The sequence below is a fragment of the Oncorhynchus keta genome, chromosome 1 (assembly GCF_023373465.1).
Source record: "Oncorhynchus keta strain PuntledgeMale-10-30-2019 chromosome 1, Oket_V2, whole genome shotgun sequence".
In the NCBI taxonomy this organism is placed as follows: Eukaryota; Metazoa; Chordata; class Actinopteri; order Salmoniformes; family Salmonidae; genus Oncorhynchus; species Oncorhynchus keta.
The window spans coordinates 96,477,598-96,494,480 of NC_068421.1; the positions used below are offsets into that span (position 1 = coordinate 96,477,598).

At 50.4% G+C, this 16,883-nt stretch overlaps 1 protein-coding gene across 1 annotated transcript in view; it reads left to right on the forward strand.

The window, feature by feature from the left end:
* Positions 1-16,883, forward strand: part of LOC118396067 (E3 ubiquitin-protein ligase HERC2-like) — a 270,532-nt gene that overhangs the window by 74,102 nt on the left and 179,547 nt on the right. Inside the window, 11 exon segments of the mRNA XM_052525726.1 lie at positions 8,364-8,534; positions 8,757-8,860; positions 9,516-9,666; positions 10,266-10,468; positions 14,820-14,952; positions 15,687-15,713; positions 15,716-15,813; positions 16,036-16,113; positions 16,115-16,183; positions 16,185-16,234; positions 16,417-16,555. Of these exon segments, the coding sequence (XP_052381686.1) occupies positions 8,364-8,534; positions 8,757-8,860; positions 9,516-9,666; positions 10,266-10,468; positions 14,820-14,952; positions 15,687-15,713; positions 15,716-15,813; positions 16,036-16,113; positions 16,115-16,183; positions 16,185-16,234; positions 16,417-16,555 (1,223 nt within the window).

Sequence of the window (16,883 nt, forward strand, 5' to 3'; positions counted from 1 at the left end):
TTAAATGTGTTTCAGTATGTTAGAATGTAACTAGTTGTGTTAGTGGTTAGTTGTGGTTAGAATGTAACTAGTTGTGTTAGTGGTTAGTTGTGGTTAGAATGTAACTAGTTGTGTTAGTGGTTAGAATGTAACTAGTTGTGTTAGGGGTTAGTTGTGGTTAGAATGTAACTAGTTGTGTTAGTGGTTAGTTGTGGTTAGAATGTAACTAGTTGTGTTAGTGGTTAGAATGTAACTAGTTGTGTTAGGGGTTAGTTGTGGTTAGAATGTAACTAGTTGTGTTAGTGGTTAGAATGTAACTAGTTGTGAGAGGTGGGTTAGTGGTTAGTTGTGCTTAGAATGTAACTAGTTGTGAGAGGTGAGTTAGGGGTTAGTTGTGGTTAGAATGTAACTAGTTGTGTTAGTGGTTAGTTGTGGTTAGAATGTAACTAGTTGTGTTAGGGGTTAGTTGTGGTTAGAATGTAACTAGTTGTGTTAGTGGTTAGTTGTGGTTAGAATGTAACTAGTTGTGTTAGGGGTTAGTTGTGGTTAGAATGTAACTAGTTGTGTTAGTGGTTAGTTGTGGTTAGAATGTAACTAGTTGTGAGAGGTGAGTTAGGGGTTAGTTGTGGTTAGAATGTAACTAGTTGTGTTAGTGGTTAGTTGTGGTTAGAATGTAACTAGTTGTGTTAGGGGTTAGTTGTGGTTAGAATGTAACTAGTTGTGTTAGTGGTTAGAATGTAACTAGTTGTGTTAGGGGTTAGTTGTGGTTAGAATGTAACTAGTTGTGTTAGTGGTTAGTTGTGGTTAGAATGTAACTAGTTGTGTTAGTGGTTAGAATGTAACTAGTTGTGTTAGGGGTTAGTTGTGGTTAGAATGTAACTAGTTGTGTTAGTGGTTAGTTGTGGTTAGAATGTAACTAGTTGTGTTAGTGGTTAGAATGTAACTAGTTGTGTTAGGGGTTAGTTGTGGTTAGAATGTAACTAGTTGTGTTAGTGGTTAGTTGTGGTTAGAATGTAACTAGTTGTGAGAGGTGGGTTAGTGGTTAGTTGTGCTTAGAATGTAACTAGTTGTGAGAGGTGAGTTAGGGGTTAGTTGTGGTTAGAATGTAACTAGTTGTGTTAGGGGTTAGTTGTGGTTAGAATGTAACTAGTTGTGTTAGTGGTTAGTTGTGGTTAGAATGTAACTAGTTGTGAGAGGTGAGTTAGGGGTTAGTTGTGGTTAGAATGTAACTAGTTGTGTTAGTGGTTAGTTGTGGTTAGAATGTAACTAGTTGTGTTAGGGGTTAGTTGTGGTTAGAATGTAACTAGTTGTGAGAGGTGGGTTAGTGGTTAGTTGTGGTTAGAATGTAACTAGTTGTGAGAGGTGAGTTAGGGGTTAGTTGTGGTTAGAATGTAACTAGTTGTGTTAGTGGTTAGTTGTGGTTAGAATGTAACTAGTTGTGGGTTAGAGGTTAGTTTTGGGTAGAATGTAACTAGTTGTGGGTTAGAGGTTAGTTGTGGGTAGAATGTAACTAGTTGTGTTTGTGGTTAGTTGTGGTTAGAATGAAACTAGTTGTGTTAGTGGTTAGTTGTGGTTAGAATGTAACTAGTTGTGGGTTAGAGGTTAGTTGTGGTTAGAATGTAACTAGTTGTGGGTAAGAGGTTAGTTGTGGTTAGAATGAAACTAGTTGTGGGTTAGTAGTTAGTTGTGGTTAGAATGAAACTAGTTGTGGGTTAGTAGTTAGTTGTGATTAGAATGTAACTAGTTGTGTAAGCTGGGTTAGTGGTTATAATTATTATATTTTATTCAAACATGATATCTGTTTGGGCTTCTTTGGGGTAATTTCCGGTGTACAAATGATTTGTAATTGTGTTCCGACCATCCGCGCAAGAATAAATCGGGCTGATGTTCCCCGGTTTAGTGTGTGGTAGAATGTGACTAGTGTGTGGTGGGTTACAATGAGGTTAGAATGTGACTAGTGTGGGTTAGAATGTGAGGTTAGAATGTGACTAGTGTGTGGTGGGATAGAATGTGAGGTTAGAATGTGACCAGTGTGTGGTGGGATAGAATGTGAGGTTAGAATGTGACCAGTGTGTGGTGGAATAGAATGTGAGGTTAGAATGTGACCAGTGTGTGGTGGGTTAGAATGTGAGGTTAGAATGTGACTAGTGTGTGTTGGGATAGAATGTGAGGATAGAATGTGACTAGTGTGTGGTGGGATAGAATGTGAGGTTAGAATGTGACCAGTGTGTGGTGGGATAGAATGTGAGGTTAGAATGTGACCAGTGTGTGGTGGGATAGAATGTGACTAGTGTGTGGTGGGATAGAATGTGAGGATAGAATGTGACTAGTGTGTGGTGGGATAGAATGTGAGGTTAGAATGTGACCAGTGTGTGGTGGGATAGAATGTGACTAGTGTGTGGTGGGTTAGAATGTGAGGTTAGAATGTGACTAGTGTGTGGTGGGATAGAATGTGAGGTTAGAATGTGACCAGTGTGTGGTGGGATAGAATGTGACTAGTGTGTGGTGGGATAGAATGTGAGGATAGAATGTGACTAGTGTGTGGTGGGATAGAATGTGAGGTTAGAATGTGACCAGTGTGTGGTGGGATAGAATGTGACTAGTGTGTGGTGGGTTAGAATGTGACTAGTGTGTGGTGGGATAGAATGTGAGGTTAGAATGTGACCAGTGTGTGGTGGGATAGAATGTGAGGTTAGAATGTGACTAGTGTGTGGTGGGATAGAATGTGAGGTTAGAATGTGACCAGTGTGTGGTGGGATAGAATGTGAGGTTAGAATGTGACTAGTGTGTGTGGGTTAGAATGTGACTAGTGTGTGGTGGGATAGAATGTGAGGTTAGAATGTGACCAGTGTGTGGTGGGATAGAATGTGAGGTTAGAATGTGACTAGTGTGTGGTGGGATAGAATGTGACTAGTGTGTGGTGGGATAGAATGTGAGGTTAGAATGTGACTAGTGTGTGGTGGGATAGAATGTGAGGTTAGAATGTGACCAGTGTGTGGTGGGATAGAATGTGAGGTTAGAATGTGACTAGTGTGTGGTGGGTTAGAATGTGACTAGTGTGTGGTGGGTTAGAATGTGACCAGTGTGTGGTGGGATAGAATGTGACCAGTGTGTGGTGGGATAGAATGTGAGGTTAGAATGTGACTAGTGTGTGGTGGGATAGAATGTGAGGTTAGAATGTGACCAGTGTGTGGTGGGATAGAATGTGAGGTTAGAATGTGACCAGTGTGTGGTGGGATAGAATGTGAGGTTAGAATGTGACCAGTGTGTGGTGGGATAGAATGTGAGGTTAGAATGTGACCAGTGTGTGGTGGGATAGAATGTGAGGTTAGAATGTGACCAGTGTGTGGTGGGATAGAATGTGAGGTTAGAATGTGACCAGTGTGTGGTGGGATAGAATGTGAGGTTAGAATGTGACCAGTGTGTGGTGGGATAGAATGTGAGGTTAGAATGTGACTAGTGTGTGGTGGGATAGAATGTGAGGTTAGAATGTGACTAGTGTGTGGTGGGATAGAATGTGAGGTTAGAATGTGACCAGTGTGTGGTGGGATAGAATGTGAGGTTAGAATGTGACCAGTGTGTGGTGGGATAGAATGTGAGGTTAGAATGTGACCAGTGTGTGGTGGGATAGAATGTGAGGTTAGAATGTGACCAGTGTGTGGTGGGATAGAATGTGAGGTTAGAATGTGACTAGTGTGTGGTGGGATAGAATGTGAGGTTAGAATGTGACCAGTGTGTGGTGGGATAGAATGTGAGGTTAGAATGTGACCAGTGTGTGGTGGGATAGAATGTGAGGTTAGAATGTGACTAGTGTGTGGTGGGATAGAATGTGAGGTTAGAATGTGACTAGTGTGTGGTGGGATAGAATGTGAGGTTAGAATGTGACTAGTGTGTGGTGGGATAGAATGTGAGGTTAGAATGTGACCAGTGTGTGGTGGGATAGAATGTGAGGTTAGAATGTGACCAGTGTGTGGTGGGATAGAATGTGAGGTTAGAATGTGACCAGTGTGTGGTGGGATAGAATGTGAGGTTAGAATGTGACCAGTGTGTGGTGGGATAGAATGTGAGGTTAGAATGTGACCAGTGTGTGGTGGGATAGAATGTGAGGTTAGAATGTGACCAGTGTGTGGTGGGATAGAATGTGAGGTTAGAATGTGACCAGTGTGTGGTGGGATAGAATGTGAGGTTAGAATGTGACCAGTGTGTGGTGGGATAGAAAGTGAGGTTAGAATGTGACTAGTGTGTGGTGGGATAGAATGTGAGGTTAGAATGTGACCAGTGTGTGGTGGGATAGAATGTGAGGTTAGAATGTGACCAGTGTGTGGTGGGATAGAATGTGAGGTTAGAATGTGACCAGTGTGTGGTGGGTTAGAATGTGACCAGTGTGTGGTGGGTTAGAATGTGAGGTTAGAATGTGACCAGTGTGTGGTGGGATAGAATGTGAGGTTAGAATGTGACCAGTGTGTGGTGGGATAGAATGTGAGGTTAGAATGTGACCAGTGTGTGGTGGGATAGAATGTGAGGTTAGAATGTGACCAGTGTGTGGTGGGATAGAATGTGAGGTTAGAATGTGACCAGTGTGTGGTGGGATAGAATGTGAGGTTAGAATGTGACCAGTGTGTGGTGGGATAGAATGTGAGGTTAGAATGTGACCAGTGTGTGGTGGGTTAGAATGTGAGGTTAGAATGTGACTAGTGTGTGTTGGGATAGAATGTGAGGTTAGAATGTGACCAGTGTGTGGTGGGATAGAATGTGAGGTTAGAATGTGACTAGTGTGGGTGGATAGAATGTGAGGTTAGAATGTGACCAGTGTGTGGTGGGATAGAATGTGAGGTTAGAATGTGACTAGTGTGTGGTGGGATAGAATGTGAGGTTAGAATGTGACCAGTGTGTGGTGGGATAGAATGTGAGGTTAGAATGTGACCAGTGTGTGGTGGGATAGAATGTGAGGTTAGAATGTGACCAGTGTGTGGTGGGTTAGAATGTGACCAGTGTGTGGTGGGTTAGAATGTGAGGTTAGAATGTGACCAGTGTGTGGTGGGATAGAATGTGAGGTTAGAATGTGACCAGTGTGTGGTGGGATAGAATGTGAGGTTAGAATGTGACCAGTGTGTGGTGGGATAGAATGTGAGGTTAGAATGTGACTAGTGTGTGGTGGGATAGAATGTGAGGTTAGAATGTGACCAGTGTGTGGTGGGTTAGAATGTGACTAGTGTGTGGTGGGTTAGAATGTGACCAGTGTGTGGTGGGATAGAATGTGAGGTTAGAATGTGACCAGTGTGTGGTGGGATAGAATGTGAGGTTAGAATGTGACCAGTGTGTGGTGGGATAGAATGTGAGGTTAGAATGTGACCAGTGTGTGGTGGGATAGAATGTGAGGTTAGAATGTGACCAGTGTGTGGTGGGTTAGAATGTGACTAGTGTGTGGTGGGATAGAATGTGAGGTTAGAATGTGACCAGTGTGTGGTGGGATAGAATGTGAGGTTAGAATGTGACTAGTGTGTGGTGGGATAGAATGTGAGGTTAGAATGTGACTAGTGTGTGGTGGGATAGAATGTGAGGTTAGAATGTGACCAGTGTGTGGTGGGATAGAATGTGAGGTTAGAATGTGACCAGTGTGTGGTGGGATAGAATGTGAGGTTAGAATGTGACCAGTGTGTGGTGGGTTAGAATGTGACCAGTGTGTGGTGGGATAGAATGTGAGGTTAGAATGTGACCAGTGTGTGGTGGGATAGAATGTGAGGTTAGAATGTGACTAGTGTGTGGTGGGATAGAATGTGAGGTTAGAATGTGACCAGTGTGTGGTGGGATAGAATGTGAGGTTAGAATGTGACTAGTGTGTGGTGGGTTAGAATGTGACCAGTGTGTGGTGGGTTAGAATGTGAGGTTAGAATGTGACCAGTGTGTGGTGGGATAGAATGTGAGGTTAGAATGTGACCAGTGTGTGGTGGGATAGAATGTGAGGTTAGAATGTGACCAGTGTGTGGTGGGATAGAATGTGAGGTTAGAATGTGACTAGTGTGTGGTGGGATAGAATGTGAGGTTAGAATGTGACCAGTGTGTGGTGGGATAGAATGTGAGGTTAGAATGTGACTAGTGTGTGGTGGGATAGAATGTGAGGTTAGAATGTGACCAGTGTGGTGGGATAGAATGTGAGGTTAGAATGTGACTAGTGTGTGGTGGGATAGAATGTGAGGTTAGAATGTGACTAGTGTGTGGTGGGATAGAATGTGAGGTTAGAATGTGACTAGTGTGTGGTGGGATAGAATGTGAGGTTAGAATGTGACCAGTGTGTGGTGGGATAGAATGTGAGGTTAGAATGTGACTAGTGTGTGGTGGGATAGAATGTGAGGTTAGAATGTGACCAGTGTGTGGTGGGATAGAATGTGAGGTTAGAATGTGACCAGTGTGTGGTGGGTTAGAATGTGAGGTTAGAATGTGACTAGTGTGGGTGGGTTAGAATGTGACCAGTGTGTGGTGGGATAGAATGTGAGGTTAGAATGTGACCAGTGTGTGGTGGGATAGAATGTGAGGTTAGAATGTGACTAGTGTGGGTGGGATAGAATGTGAGGTTAGAATGTGACCAGTGTGTGGTGGGATAGAATGTGAGGGTTAGAATGTGACCAGTGTGTGGTGGATAGAATGTGAGGTTAGAATGTGACTAGTGTGTGGTGGGATAGAATGTGAGGTTAGAATGTGACCAGTGTGTGGTGGGATAGAATGTGAGGTTAGAATGTGACTAGTGTGTGGTGGGATAGAATGTGAGGTTAGAATGTGACTAGTGTGTGGTGGGATAGAATGTGAGGTTAGAATGTGACTAGTGTGTGGTGGGATAGAATGTGAGGTTAGAATGTGACTTGTGTGTGGTGGGATAGAATGTGACTAGTGTGTGGTGGGATTGAATGTGAGGTTAGAATGTGACTAGTGTGTGGTGGGATAGAATGTGAGGTTAGAATGTGACTAGTGTGTGGTGGGATAGAATGTGAGGTTAGAATGTGACCAGTGTGTGGTGGGTTAGAATGTGAGGTTAGAATGTGACTAGTGTGTGGTGGGATAGAATGTGAGGTTAGAATGTGACCAGTGTGTGGTGGGATAGAATGTGAGGTTAGAATGTGACCAGTGTGTGGTGGGTTAGAATGTGAGGTTAGAATGTGACCAGTGTGTGGTGGGATAGAATGTGAGGTTAGAATGTGACTAGTGTGTGGTGGGATAGAATGTGAGGTTAGAATGTGACCAGTGTGTGGTGGGATAGAATGTGAGGTTAGAATGTGACTAGTGTGTGGTGGGTTAGAATGTGACCAGTGTGTGGTGGGATAGAATGTGAGGTTAGAATGTGACTAGTGTGTGGTGGGATAGAATGTGAGGTTAGAATGTGACCAGTGTGTGGTGGGATAGAATGTGAGGTTAGAATGTGACCAGTGTGTGGTGGGATAGAATGTGAGGTTAGAATGTGACCAGTGTGTGGTGGGATAGAATGTGAGGTTAGAATGTGACCAGTGTGTGGTGGGATAGAATGTGAGGTTAGAATGTGACCAGTGTGTGGTGGGTTAGAATGTGAGGTTAGAATGTGACTAGTGTGTGGTGGGATAGAATGTGAGGTTAGAATGTGACCAGTGTGTGGTGGGATAGAATGTGAGGTTAGAATGTGACCAGTGTGTGGTGGGTTAGAATGTGAGGTTAGAATGTGACCAGTGTGTGGTGGGATAGAATGTGAGGTTAGAATGTGACTAGTGTGTGGTGGGATAGAATGTGAGGTTAGAATATGACCAGTGTGTGGTGGGATAGAATGTGAGGTTAGAATGTGACTAGTGTGTGGTGGGTTAGAATGTGACCAGTGTGTGGTGGGTTAGAATGTGACCAGTGTGTGTGGGTTAGAATGTGAGGTTAGAATGTGACCAGTGTGTGGTGGGATAGAATGTGAGGTTAGAATGTGACCAGTGTGTGGTGGGATAGAATGTGAGGTTAGAATGTGACTAGTGTGTGGTGGGATAGAATGTGACCAGTGTGTGGTGGGTTAGAATGTGACCAGTGTGGTGGGTTAGAATGTGAGGTTAGAATGTGACCAGTGTGTGGGTGGGATAGAATGTGAGGTTAGAATGTGACCAGTGTGTGGTGGATAGAATGTGAGGTTAGAATGTGACCAGTGTGTGGTGGGATAGAATGTGAGGTTAGAATGTGACCAGTGTGTGGTGGGTTAGAATGTGACCAGTGTGTGGTGGGATAGAATGTGAGGTTAGAATGTGAGGTTAGAATGTGACCAGTGTGTGGTGGGTTAGAATGTGACCAGTGTGTGGTGGGATAGAATGTGAGGTTAGAATGTGACCAGTGTGTGGTGGGATAGAATGTGAGGTTAGAATGTGACCAGTGTGTGTCTGCTGCGACAGGCTCGTTCTTCACAGGGCAGAGCTCGAAGAACAACGAGGAGATGTCTCTGATCCGCAAGGCCGACCTGGAGAACCACAACAAAGATGGCGGCTTCTGGACCGTCGTGGACGGGAAAGTCTATGACATCAAAGACTTCCAGGCCCAGTCGCTCACTGGGAACAGCATTCTGGGTATGGAACTGTGGAGAAACACTCAACTGTTGTATTGTGGGAGAGGTATTGTGATCGACTTTGGTTCTTTTGGAACTGCAGAACAGACATGCATTTTTTATGGTTTCAGAGTTGTCTTTTGCCAATCTATTCATTCTATACTTATTTGATTACATTTAATTTTGACCGATGTAATTTATTCTCCAATGTGTATTGTGGCATAACCTGTCCCCTCCTTTATAGCCCAGTTTACAGGAGAAGACCCTGTTGTTGCGTTGGAAGCAGCCCTGCAGTTTGAGAACACCAGGGTGTCTATGCAGGCTTTCTGTGTTGGACAGTACATAGAGGTGTGTTTTCATCATTACTTCTTCAGAGCTGTTACACTTCTCACTGTTGTTCTTTAGTCTTTGATTAGTCTCCGAACAGATTTTGAATCGTCTTGAAAAGTCTCAGAATAGTCCCCGAACAGGCGTTGAACATTGAAATAATCTCGGTGCAGTCTCAGAACAGTATTTAAAAAAAAAAAAAAAGCGGTATATCCGTTCCCGTGTCCTCTCTCCGCTCCCGTGTCCTCTCTCCGTTCCCGTGTCCCCTCTCCGTTCCCCGTGTCCTCTCTCCGTTCCCCGTGTCCTCTCTCCGCTCCCGTGTCCTCTCTCCGCTCCCGTGTCCTCTCTCCGTTCCCGTGTCCTCTCTCCGTTCCCGTCTCCTCTCCCGTTCCCGTGTCCCCTCTCCGTTCCCGTGTCCTCTCTCCGTTCCCGTCTCCTCTCTCCGTTCCCGTCTCCTCTCTCCGTTCCCGTCTCCTCTCTCCGTTCCCGTCTCCTCTCTCCGTTCCCGTGTCCCCTCTCCGTTCCCGTGTCCTCTCTCCGTTCCCGTGTCCTCTCTCCGTTCCCCGTGTCCTCTCTCCGTTCCCCGTGTCCTCTCTCCGTTCCCCGTGTCCTCTCTCCGTTCCCCGTGTCCTCTCTCCGTTCCCCGTCTCCTCTCTCCGTTCCCTGTGCCCTCCAGCCCAACCAGGAGACAGTGACCACCCCAGACCTGAGCAGCCTGTGCTCCCCCCTCATCGACACAGAGAGGAACCTGGGACTCCTGCTGGGCCTCCACGCCTCTTACCTGGCCAACAGCACCCCCCTGTCACCCATGGAGATAGAATGTGCCAGTGAGTAACCCTGACCCTTATCTTGCCCCTGACCTGTTGTCCATGGAGATTATGTACTAGTCAGTAACCCTGACCTGTTGTCATGGAGATAATGTGCTAGTCCGTAACCCTGACCTGTTGTCATGGAGATAATGTGCTAGTCAGTAACCCTGACCTGTTGTCATGGATATAATGTGCTAGTCAGTAACCCTGACCTGTTGTCATGGAGATAATGTGCTAGTCAGTAACCCTGACCTGTTGTCATGGAGATAATGTGCTAGTCAGTAACCCTGACCTGTTGTCATGGAGATAATGTGCTAGTCAGTACATCAGTCATCATCATATGTTTGTAGTCAGTAACCCTGACCTGTTGTCATGGAGATAATGTGCTAGTCAGTAACCCTGACCTGTTGTCATGGAGATAATGTGCTAGTCAGTACATCAGTCATCATCATATGTTTGATGGGACTTGGTGGACAGGTTTCAGATTGTGTTGTTGAACTCACAGGGCTGCTTTCCTAGAAACAGATTGAGCGATTTTTAAATCGAGGCTCAATCGGTCATGCTGTTTGAGATCGATTCATCTGATCGTAACCAGCACGTTACCTCTCTCTCATCAGAATGGCTCCAGTCGTCCATCTTCCAAGGTGGTCTGCAGACCAGTCAGATCCACTACAACTACAACGAGGAGAAGGATGAGGACCACTGCTGGTTGCCGGGAACACCAGATAAGATGTACTCCCAGTGGCTCACCCTCAGCGACCACGCCCAGCCCTTCTTACAGGCTATCGCTGACAACACCACTCAGGACCACACTGTGAAGGTTAGGGGCCGAGGGGTTCGGGGCCAGGGGTTAGGGGCCGAGGGTTAGGGGCCAGGGGGTTAGGGGCCAGGGGTTAGGGGCCAGGGGTTAGGGGCCAGGGTTAGGGGCCGAGGGGTTAGGGGCCATGGGGTTAGGGGTTAGGGGCCGAGGGGTTAGGGGCCGGGGGTTAGGGGCCGAGGGGTTAGGGGCCATGGGGTTAGGGGCCGAGGGTTAGGGGCCATGGGGTTAGGGGCCAACGAGGAGAAGGATGAGGACCACTGCTGGTTGCAGGGAACACCAGATAAGATGTACTCCCAGTGGCTCACCCTCAGCGACCACGCCCAGCCCTTCTTACAGGCTATCGCTGACAACACCACTCAGGACCACACTGTGAAGGTTAGGGGCCATGGGGTTAGGGGCCGAGGGTTAGGGGCCATGGGGTTAGGGGCCGGGGTTAGGGGCCGAGGGGTTAGGGGCCAACGAGGAGAAGGATGAGGACCACTGCTGGTTGCCGGGAACACCAGATAAGATGTACTCCCAGTGGCTCACCCTCAGGACCACGCCCAGCCCTTCTTACAGGCTATCGCTGACAACACCACTCAGGACCACACTGTGAAGGTTAGGGGCCGAGGGTTAGGGGCCAGGGGTTAGGGGCCAGGGGTTAGGGGCCGGGGGTTAGGGGCCGGGGGTTAGGGGCCGAGGGTTCGGGGCCAGGGGGTTAGGGGCCCAGGGGTTAGGGGCCATGGGGTTAGGGGCCAGGGGTTAGGGGCCGAGGGTTAGGGGCCGAGGGGTTAGGGGCCAACGAGGAGAAGGATGAGGACCACTGCTGGTTGCCGGGAACACCAGATAAGATGTACTCCCAGTGGCTCACCCTCAGCGACCACGCCCAGCCCTTCTTACAGGCTATCGCTGACAACACCACTCAGGACCACACTGTGAAGGTTAGGGGCCAGGGGTTAGGGGCCAGGGGTTAGGGGCCGAGGGTTAGGGGCCAGGGGTTGGGGCCAGGGTTAGGGGCCGAGGGTTAGGGGCCATGGGGTTAGGGGCCGAGGGTTAGGGGCCATGGGGTTAGGGGCCAACGAGGAAGGATGAGGACCACTGCTGGTTGCGGGAACACCAGATAAGATGTACTCCCAGTGGCTCACCCTCAGCGACCACGCCCAGCCCTTCTTACAGGCTATCGCTGACAACACCACTCAGGACCACACTGTGAAGGTTAGGGGCCATGGGGTTAGGGGCCATGGGGTACACCAGATAAGATGTACTCCCAGTGGCTCACCCTCAGGGACCACGCCCAGCCCTTCTTACAGGCTATCGCTGACAACACCACTCAGGACCACACTGTGAAGGTTAGGGGCCGAGGGTTAGGGGCCAGGGGTTAGGGGCCGAGGGGTTAGGGGCCGAGGGTTAGGGGCCGATGGGGTTAGGGGCCATGGGGTTAGGGGCCGGGGTTAGGGGCCAGGGGTTAGGGGCCGAGGGGTTAGGGGCCGAGGGGTTAGGGGCCATGGGGTTAGGGGCCGAGGGTTAGGGGCCATGGGGTTAGGGGCCAACGAGGAGAAGGATGAGGACCACTGCTGGTTGCCGGGAACACCAGATAAGATGTACTCCCAGTGGCTCACCCTCAGCGACCACGCCCAGCCCTTCTTACAGGCTATCGCTGACAACACCACTCAGGACCACACTGTGAAGGTTAGGGGCCATGGGGTTAGGGAAAGGTTAGGGGCCATGGGGTTAGGGGGCGGGGTTAGGGGCCGAGGGGTTAGGGGCCAACGAGGAGAAGGATGAGGACCACTGCTGGTTGCAGGGAACACCAGATAAGATGTACTCCCAGTGGCTCACCCTCAGCGACCACGCCCAGCCCTTCTTACAGGCTATCGCTGACAACACCACTCAGGACCACACTGTGAAGGTTAGGGGCCAGGGGTTAGGGGCCAGGGTTAGGGGCCGAGGGTTAGGGGCCAGGGGTTAGGGGCCAGGGGTTAGGGGCCAGGGGTTGGGGCCAGGGTTAGGGGCCATGGGGTTAGGGGCCGAGGGTTAGGGGCCATGGGGTTAGGGGCCGAGGGGTTAGGGGCCAACGAGGAGAAGGATGAGGACCACTGCTGGTTGCCGGGAACACCAGATAAGATGTACTCCCAGTGGCTCACCCTCAGCGACCACGCCCAGCCCTTCTTACAGGCTATCGCTGACAACACCACTCAGGACCACACTGTGAAGGTTAGGGGCCATGGGGTTGGGGGCCAGGGGTTGGGGCCAGGGGTTAGGGGCCGGGGTTGGGGGCCGAGGGTTAGGGGCCAGGGTTAGGGGCCAGGGGTTAGGGGCCATGGGGTTGGGGGCCAGGGGGTTAGGGGCCGAGGGTTAGGGGCCGAGGGGTTGGGGCCAACGAGGAGAAGGATGAGGACCACTGCTGGTTGCCGGGAACACCAGATAAGATGTACTCCCAGTGGCTCACCCTCAGCGACCACGCCCAGCCCTTCTTACAGGCTATCGCTGACAACACCACTCAGGACCACACTGTGAAGGTTAGGGGCCGAGGGTTAGGGCCATGGGGTTAGGGGGGGTTAGGGGCCGAGGGGTTAGGGGCCGAGGGTTCGGGGCCAGGGTTGGGGCCAGGGGTTAGGGGCCATGGGGTTAGGGGCCGGGGTTAGGGGCCGGGGTTAGGGGCCGAGGGGTTAGGGGGCCAGGGGTTAGGGGCCATGGGGTTAAGGGGTTAGGGGCAGGGGTGTATAAGATGTACTCCCAGTGGCTCACCCTCAGCGACCACGCCCAGCCCTTCTTACAGGCTATCGCTGACAACACCACTCAGGACCACACTGTGAAGGTTAGGGGCCGAGGGGTTCGGGGCCAGGGGGTTAGGGGCCAGGGGGTTAGGGGCCATGGGGTTAGGGGCCATGGGGTTAGGGGCCGAGGGTTAGGGGCCAGGGGTTAGGGGCCGAGGGGCCAGGGGTTAGGGGCCGGGGTTAGGGGCCGGGGGTTAGGGGCCGAGGGTTGGGGCCGAGGGGGTTAGGGGCCAGGGGTTAGGGCCGAGGGTTGGGGCCGGGGTTAGGGGCCAGGGGTTAGGGGCCAGGGGGTTAGGGGCCAGGGGTTAGGGGCCGGGGTTAGGGGCCATGGGTACACCAGATAAGATGTACTCCCAGTGGCTCACCCTCAGCGACCACGCCCAGCCCTTCTTACAGGCTATCGCTGACAACACCACTCAGGACCACACTGTGAAGGTTAGGGGCCGAGGGTTCGGGGCCAGGGGGTTAGGGCCGAGGGTTAGGGGCCGAGGGGTTAGGGGAAAGGGGTTAAAGGGGGTTCAGGCCATGGGGTTAGAAACGCCGAGGGTTCGGGGCCAGGGTTAGGGCCAGGGGTTGGGGCCGAGGGTTAGGGGCCATGGGGTTAGGGGCCAGGGGTTGGGACCAGGGATTAGGGGTTAGGGGCCAGGGGTTAGGGGCCGAGGGGTTGGGGCCATGGGGTTAGGGGCCGAGGATTTAGGGACCAGGATTAGGGGCCGAGGTTAGGGGCCATGGGGTTAGGGGCCAGGGTTCAAATAGGGGGTTAGGGGCCAGGGGTTAGGGGCCGAGGGTTAGGGGCCATGGGGTTAGGGGCAGGTTAGGGTCCGAGGGTTAAATGGGCCAGGGGTTAGGGGCCGAGAGGTTAGGGGCCATGGGGTTAGGGGCCATGGGGTTAGGGGGTTAGGGGCTGATGGGTTAGGGGCCAGGGGTTAGAGGTTAGGGTCCGATGGGTTAGGGGCAATGGGGTTAGGGGCCGATGGGTTAATGGCGATGGGTTGGGCCAGGGGTTAAAGGTTAGGGTCAGATGGGTTAGGGGCCATGGGGTTGAGGGGCCGATGGGTTAGGGGCCAGGGTTAAAGGTTAGGGTCAGATGGGTTAGGGGCAATGGGGTTAGGGGCCAGGGTTAAAGGTTAGGGTCAGATGGGTTAGGGTCCGATGGGTTAGGGTCCGATGGGTTAGGGGCCGATGGGTTAGGGGCCAGGGGTTAAAGGTTAGGGGCAATGGGGTTAGGGCCGATGGGTTAGGGGCCGATGGGTTAGGGGCCAGGGGTTAAAGGTTAGGGTCCGATGGGTTAATATAAGTGGGTAGGGGCCATGGGATTAGGACCAGGATTAGGGGCCAGGGATTAGGGCCAGGATTAGGGCCGAGGGGTTTGGGGCCGAGGATGGCAGGTTTAGGGTAATAGTCATACATTTCAAATTGGTATTTCGAGCTGTGACTACATTTAATATATGTAATTTATCCGTAGCTATCTGAAACACTGGTTACACCCTATCCTATGTTTCCATGTCCTTGGAGCCGGACTGTGTGTGTGTGTGTGTGTGCGTGCGTGCGTGCCACCTGTCTACCTACAGCGTCTTGGTGTTTTTCTGTTGCAGGACTTCCTGTGCCAAATGGAACGGTGCTGTAAACAGTACCACCTCATCACGCCCATCACCTTCCCCCTGGAGCACCCTGTGGAGGAAGTAGGCCGTCTTCTTCTCTGCTGCCTGCTCAAACACCAGGACCTCGGTAACCTAGCAACCACACGGTTACTGTGTGTGTGTAGTAACAGAGGGTAGGGGTCATACAGAGGGTAGGGGCCATACTGTCTATGTAGTAACAGAGGGTAGGGGTCATACTATCTATGTAGTAACAGAGGGTAGGGGTCATACAGAGGGTAGGGGTCATACTATCTATGTAGTAACAGAGGGTAGGGGTCCTACAGAGGGTAGGGGTCATACAGAGGGTAGGGGTCATACTATCTATGTAGTAACAGAGGGTAGGGGTCATACAGAGGGTAGGGGTCATACTGTCTATGTAGTAACAGAGGGTAGGGGTCAAACTGTCTATGTAGTAACAGAGGGTAGGGGTCATACAGAGGGTAGGGGTCATACTGTCTATGTAGTAACAGAGGGTAGGGGTCATACTGTCTATGTAGTAACAGAGGGTAGGGGTCATACATAGGGTAGGGGTCATACTGTCTATGTAGTAACAGAGGGTAGGGGTCATACAGAGGGTAGGGGTCATACTGTCTATGTAGTAACAGAGGGTAGGGGTCATACAGAGGGTAGGGGTCATACAGAGGGTAGGGTCATACAGAGGTAGGGGTCATACTATCTATGTAGTAACAGATAGGGGTCATACAGAGGGTAGGGGGTCATACTGTCTATATAGTAACAGAGGGCTTTTTTAGAAGTTCTCTAGTTTATCAAGTGATTTGATTGGTTACTGGGTGATTGACGGCAGCGTCTGGCCTCTCATAGGTCACATCGCCCTTTCCCTCGTCAACAATGTGCCTTGGGCGTGGAGCAGGGGAAGCAGAGGTCCCTCCCCAGATCTGTGATTGACGTGTGTCGCATGGTGTACCAGGCTAAATGCTCTTTAATCAAGGTATACCTCATACCTGCCTATCATTTCATCCTAAATAGAAAAAGTAATTCCATGTTATTCTGTAGCCTGGTCCCAGGTCTGTTTGTGCTGTATAGCCAACTCTTATCATAGAAGTTGCCTTTACAGCAGTAACAGATCTGGGACCAGGCTAGTGATTGTAGGGCCTGGGTTTGTTATTTGGGTTTAGATACAGTGTCTTTCTCTCTCTCCTCGTTGTTCCAGACTCACCAGGGAGCAGGGTCGTAGTTATAAGAGGTCTGTGCTCCTGTCATCGAGAGGCTGCGCTTCCTGTTTAACGAGGCTGCGTCCTGCCGTGAGCAGCGACCTCTCCATCGTGTCCAAGCTGAAGCTGCTCAGCGCCCAGCCGCGCCTGGAAGAGGATCACACAGAAGCTCATCAGAGACTGCAGGAAGAAGAAGAGGTAGTTACTGGCCTCAGAAGGGCTCTCGTTGTGTCATTGTGACGGCCGAGATGACCAAAACATCAATGATTTGTTTTACCTGGAACGAGACCTGCGCCTATTTCTCCCCCATGTCATTCGTGTAAAGGGTTAGGCTGGTATGGTGTGTGTCTATTGTGTTGATTTTCTATGTCTGCTGTTGAAGTGCCAAAGAAGTCTGAGTCGGCAGACGTAGTAGAGAGCCGAAAACTAGAGAATGAAGGGACCAATGAGGAGGAGCTCTGTGTCCCCATAAGCCCCGCCCCCACAGACAGAAAACCACCCACCAACAAGACACCCAAGGTGCCTCTCTCTCTCCTTCCTCTCTCTCCTTCCTCTCTCTCTCTCCTCTCTCCTTCCTCTCTCTCTCCTTCCTCTCTCACTATCTCCTCTCTCTCACCTTCTGCTCTCTCTCTCCTTTCTCTCTCCTCTCTCTCTCCTTCCTCTCTCTCTCTCTCTCTCTCTCTCTCTCTCTCTCTCTCTCTCCTTCTGCTCTCGCTCTCGCTCTCTCTCTCCTTCCTTCCTCTCTCTCTCCTCTCTCTCTCTTCTGCTCTCTCCTTCTGCTCTCGCTCTCTCTCCTTCTGCTCCTCTCTCTCCTTCCTCTCTCTCTCCTCTCTCTCTCCTTCTGCTC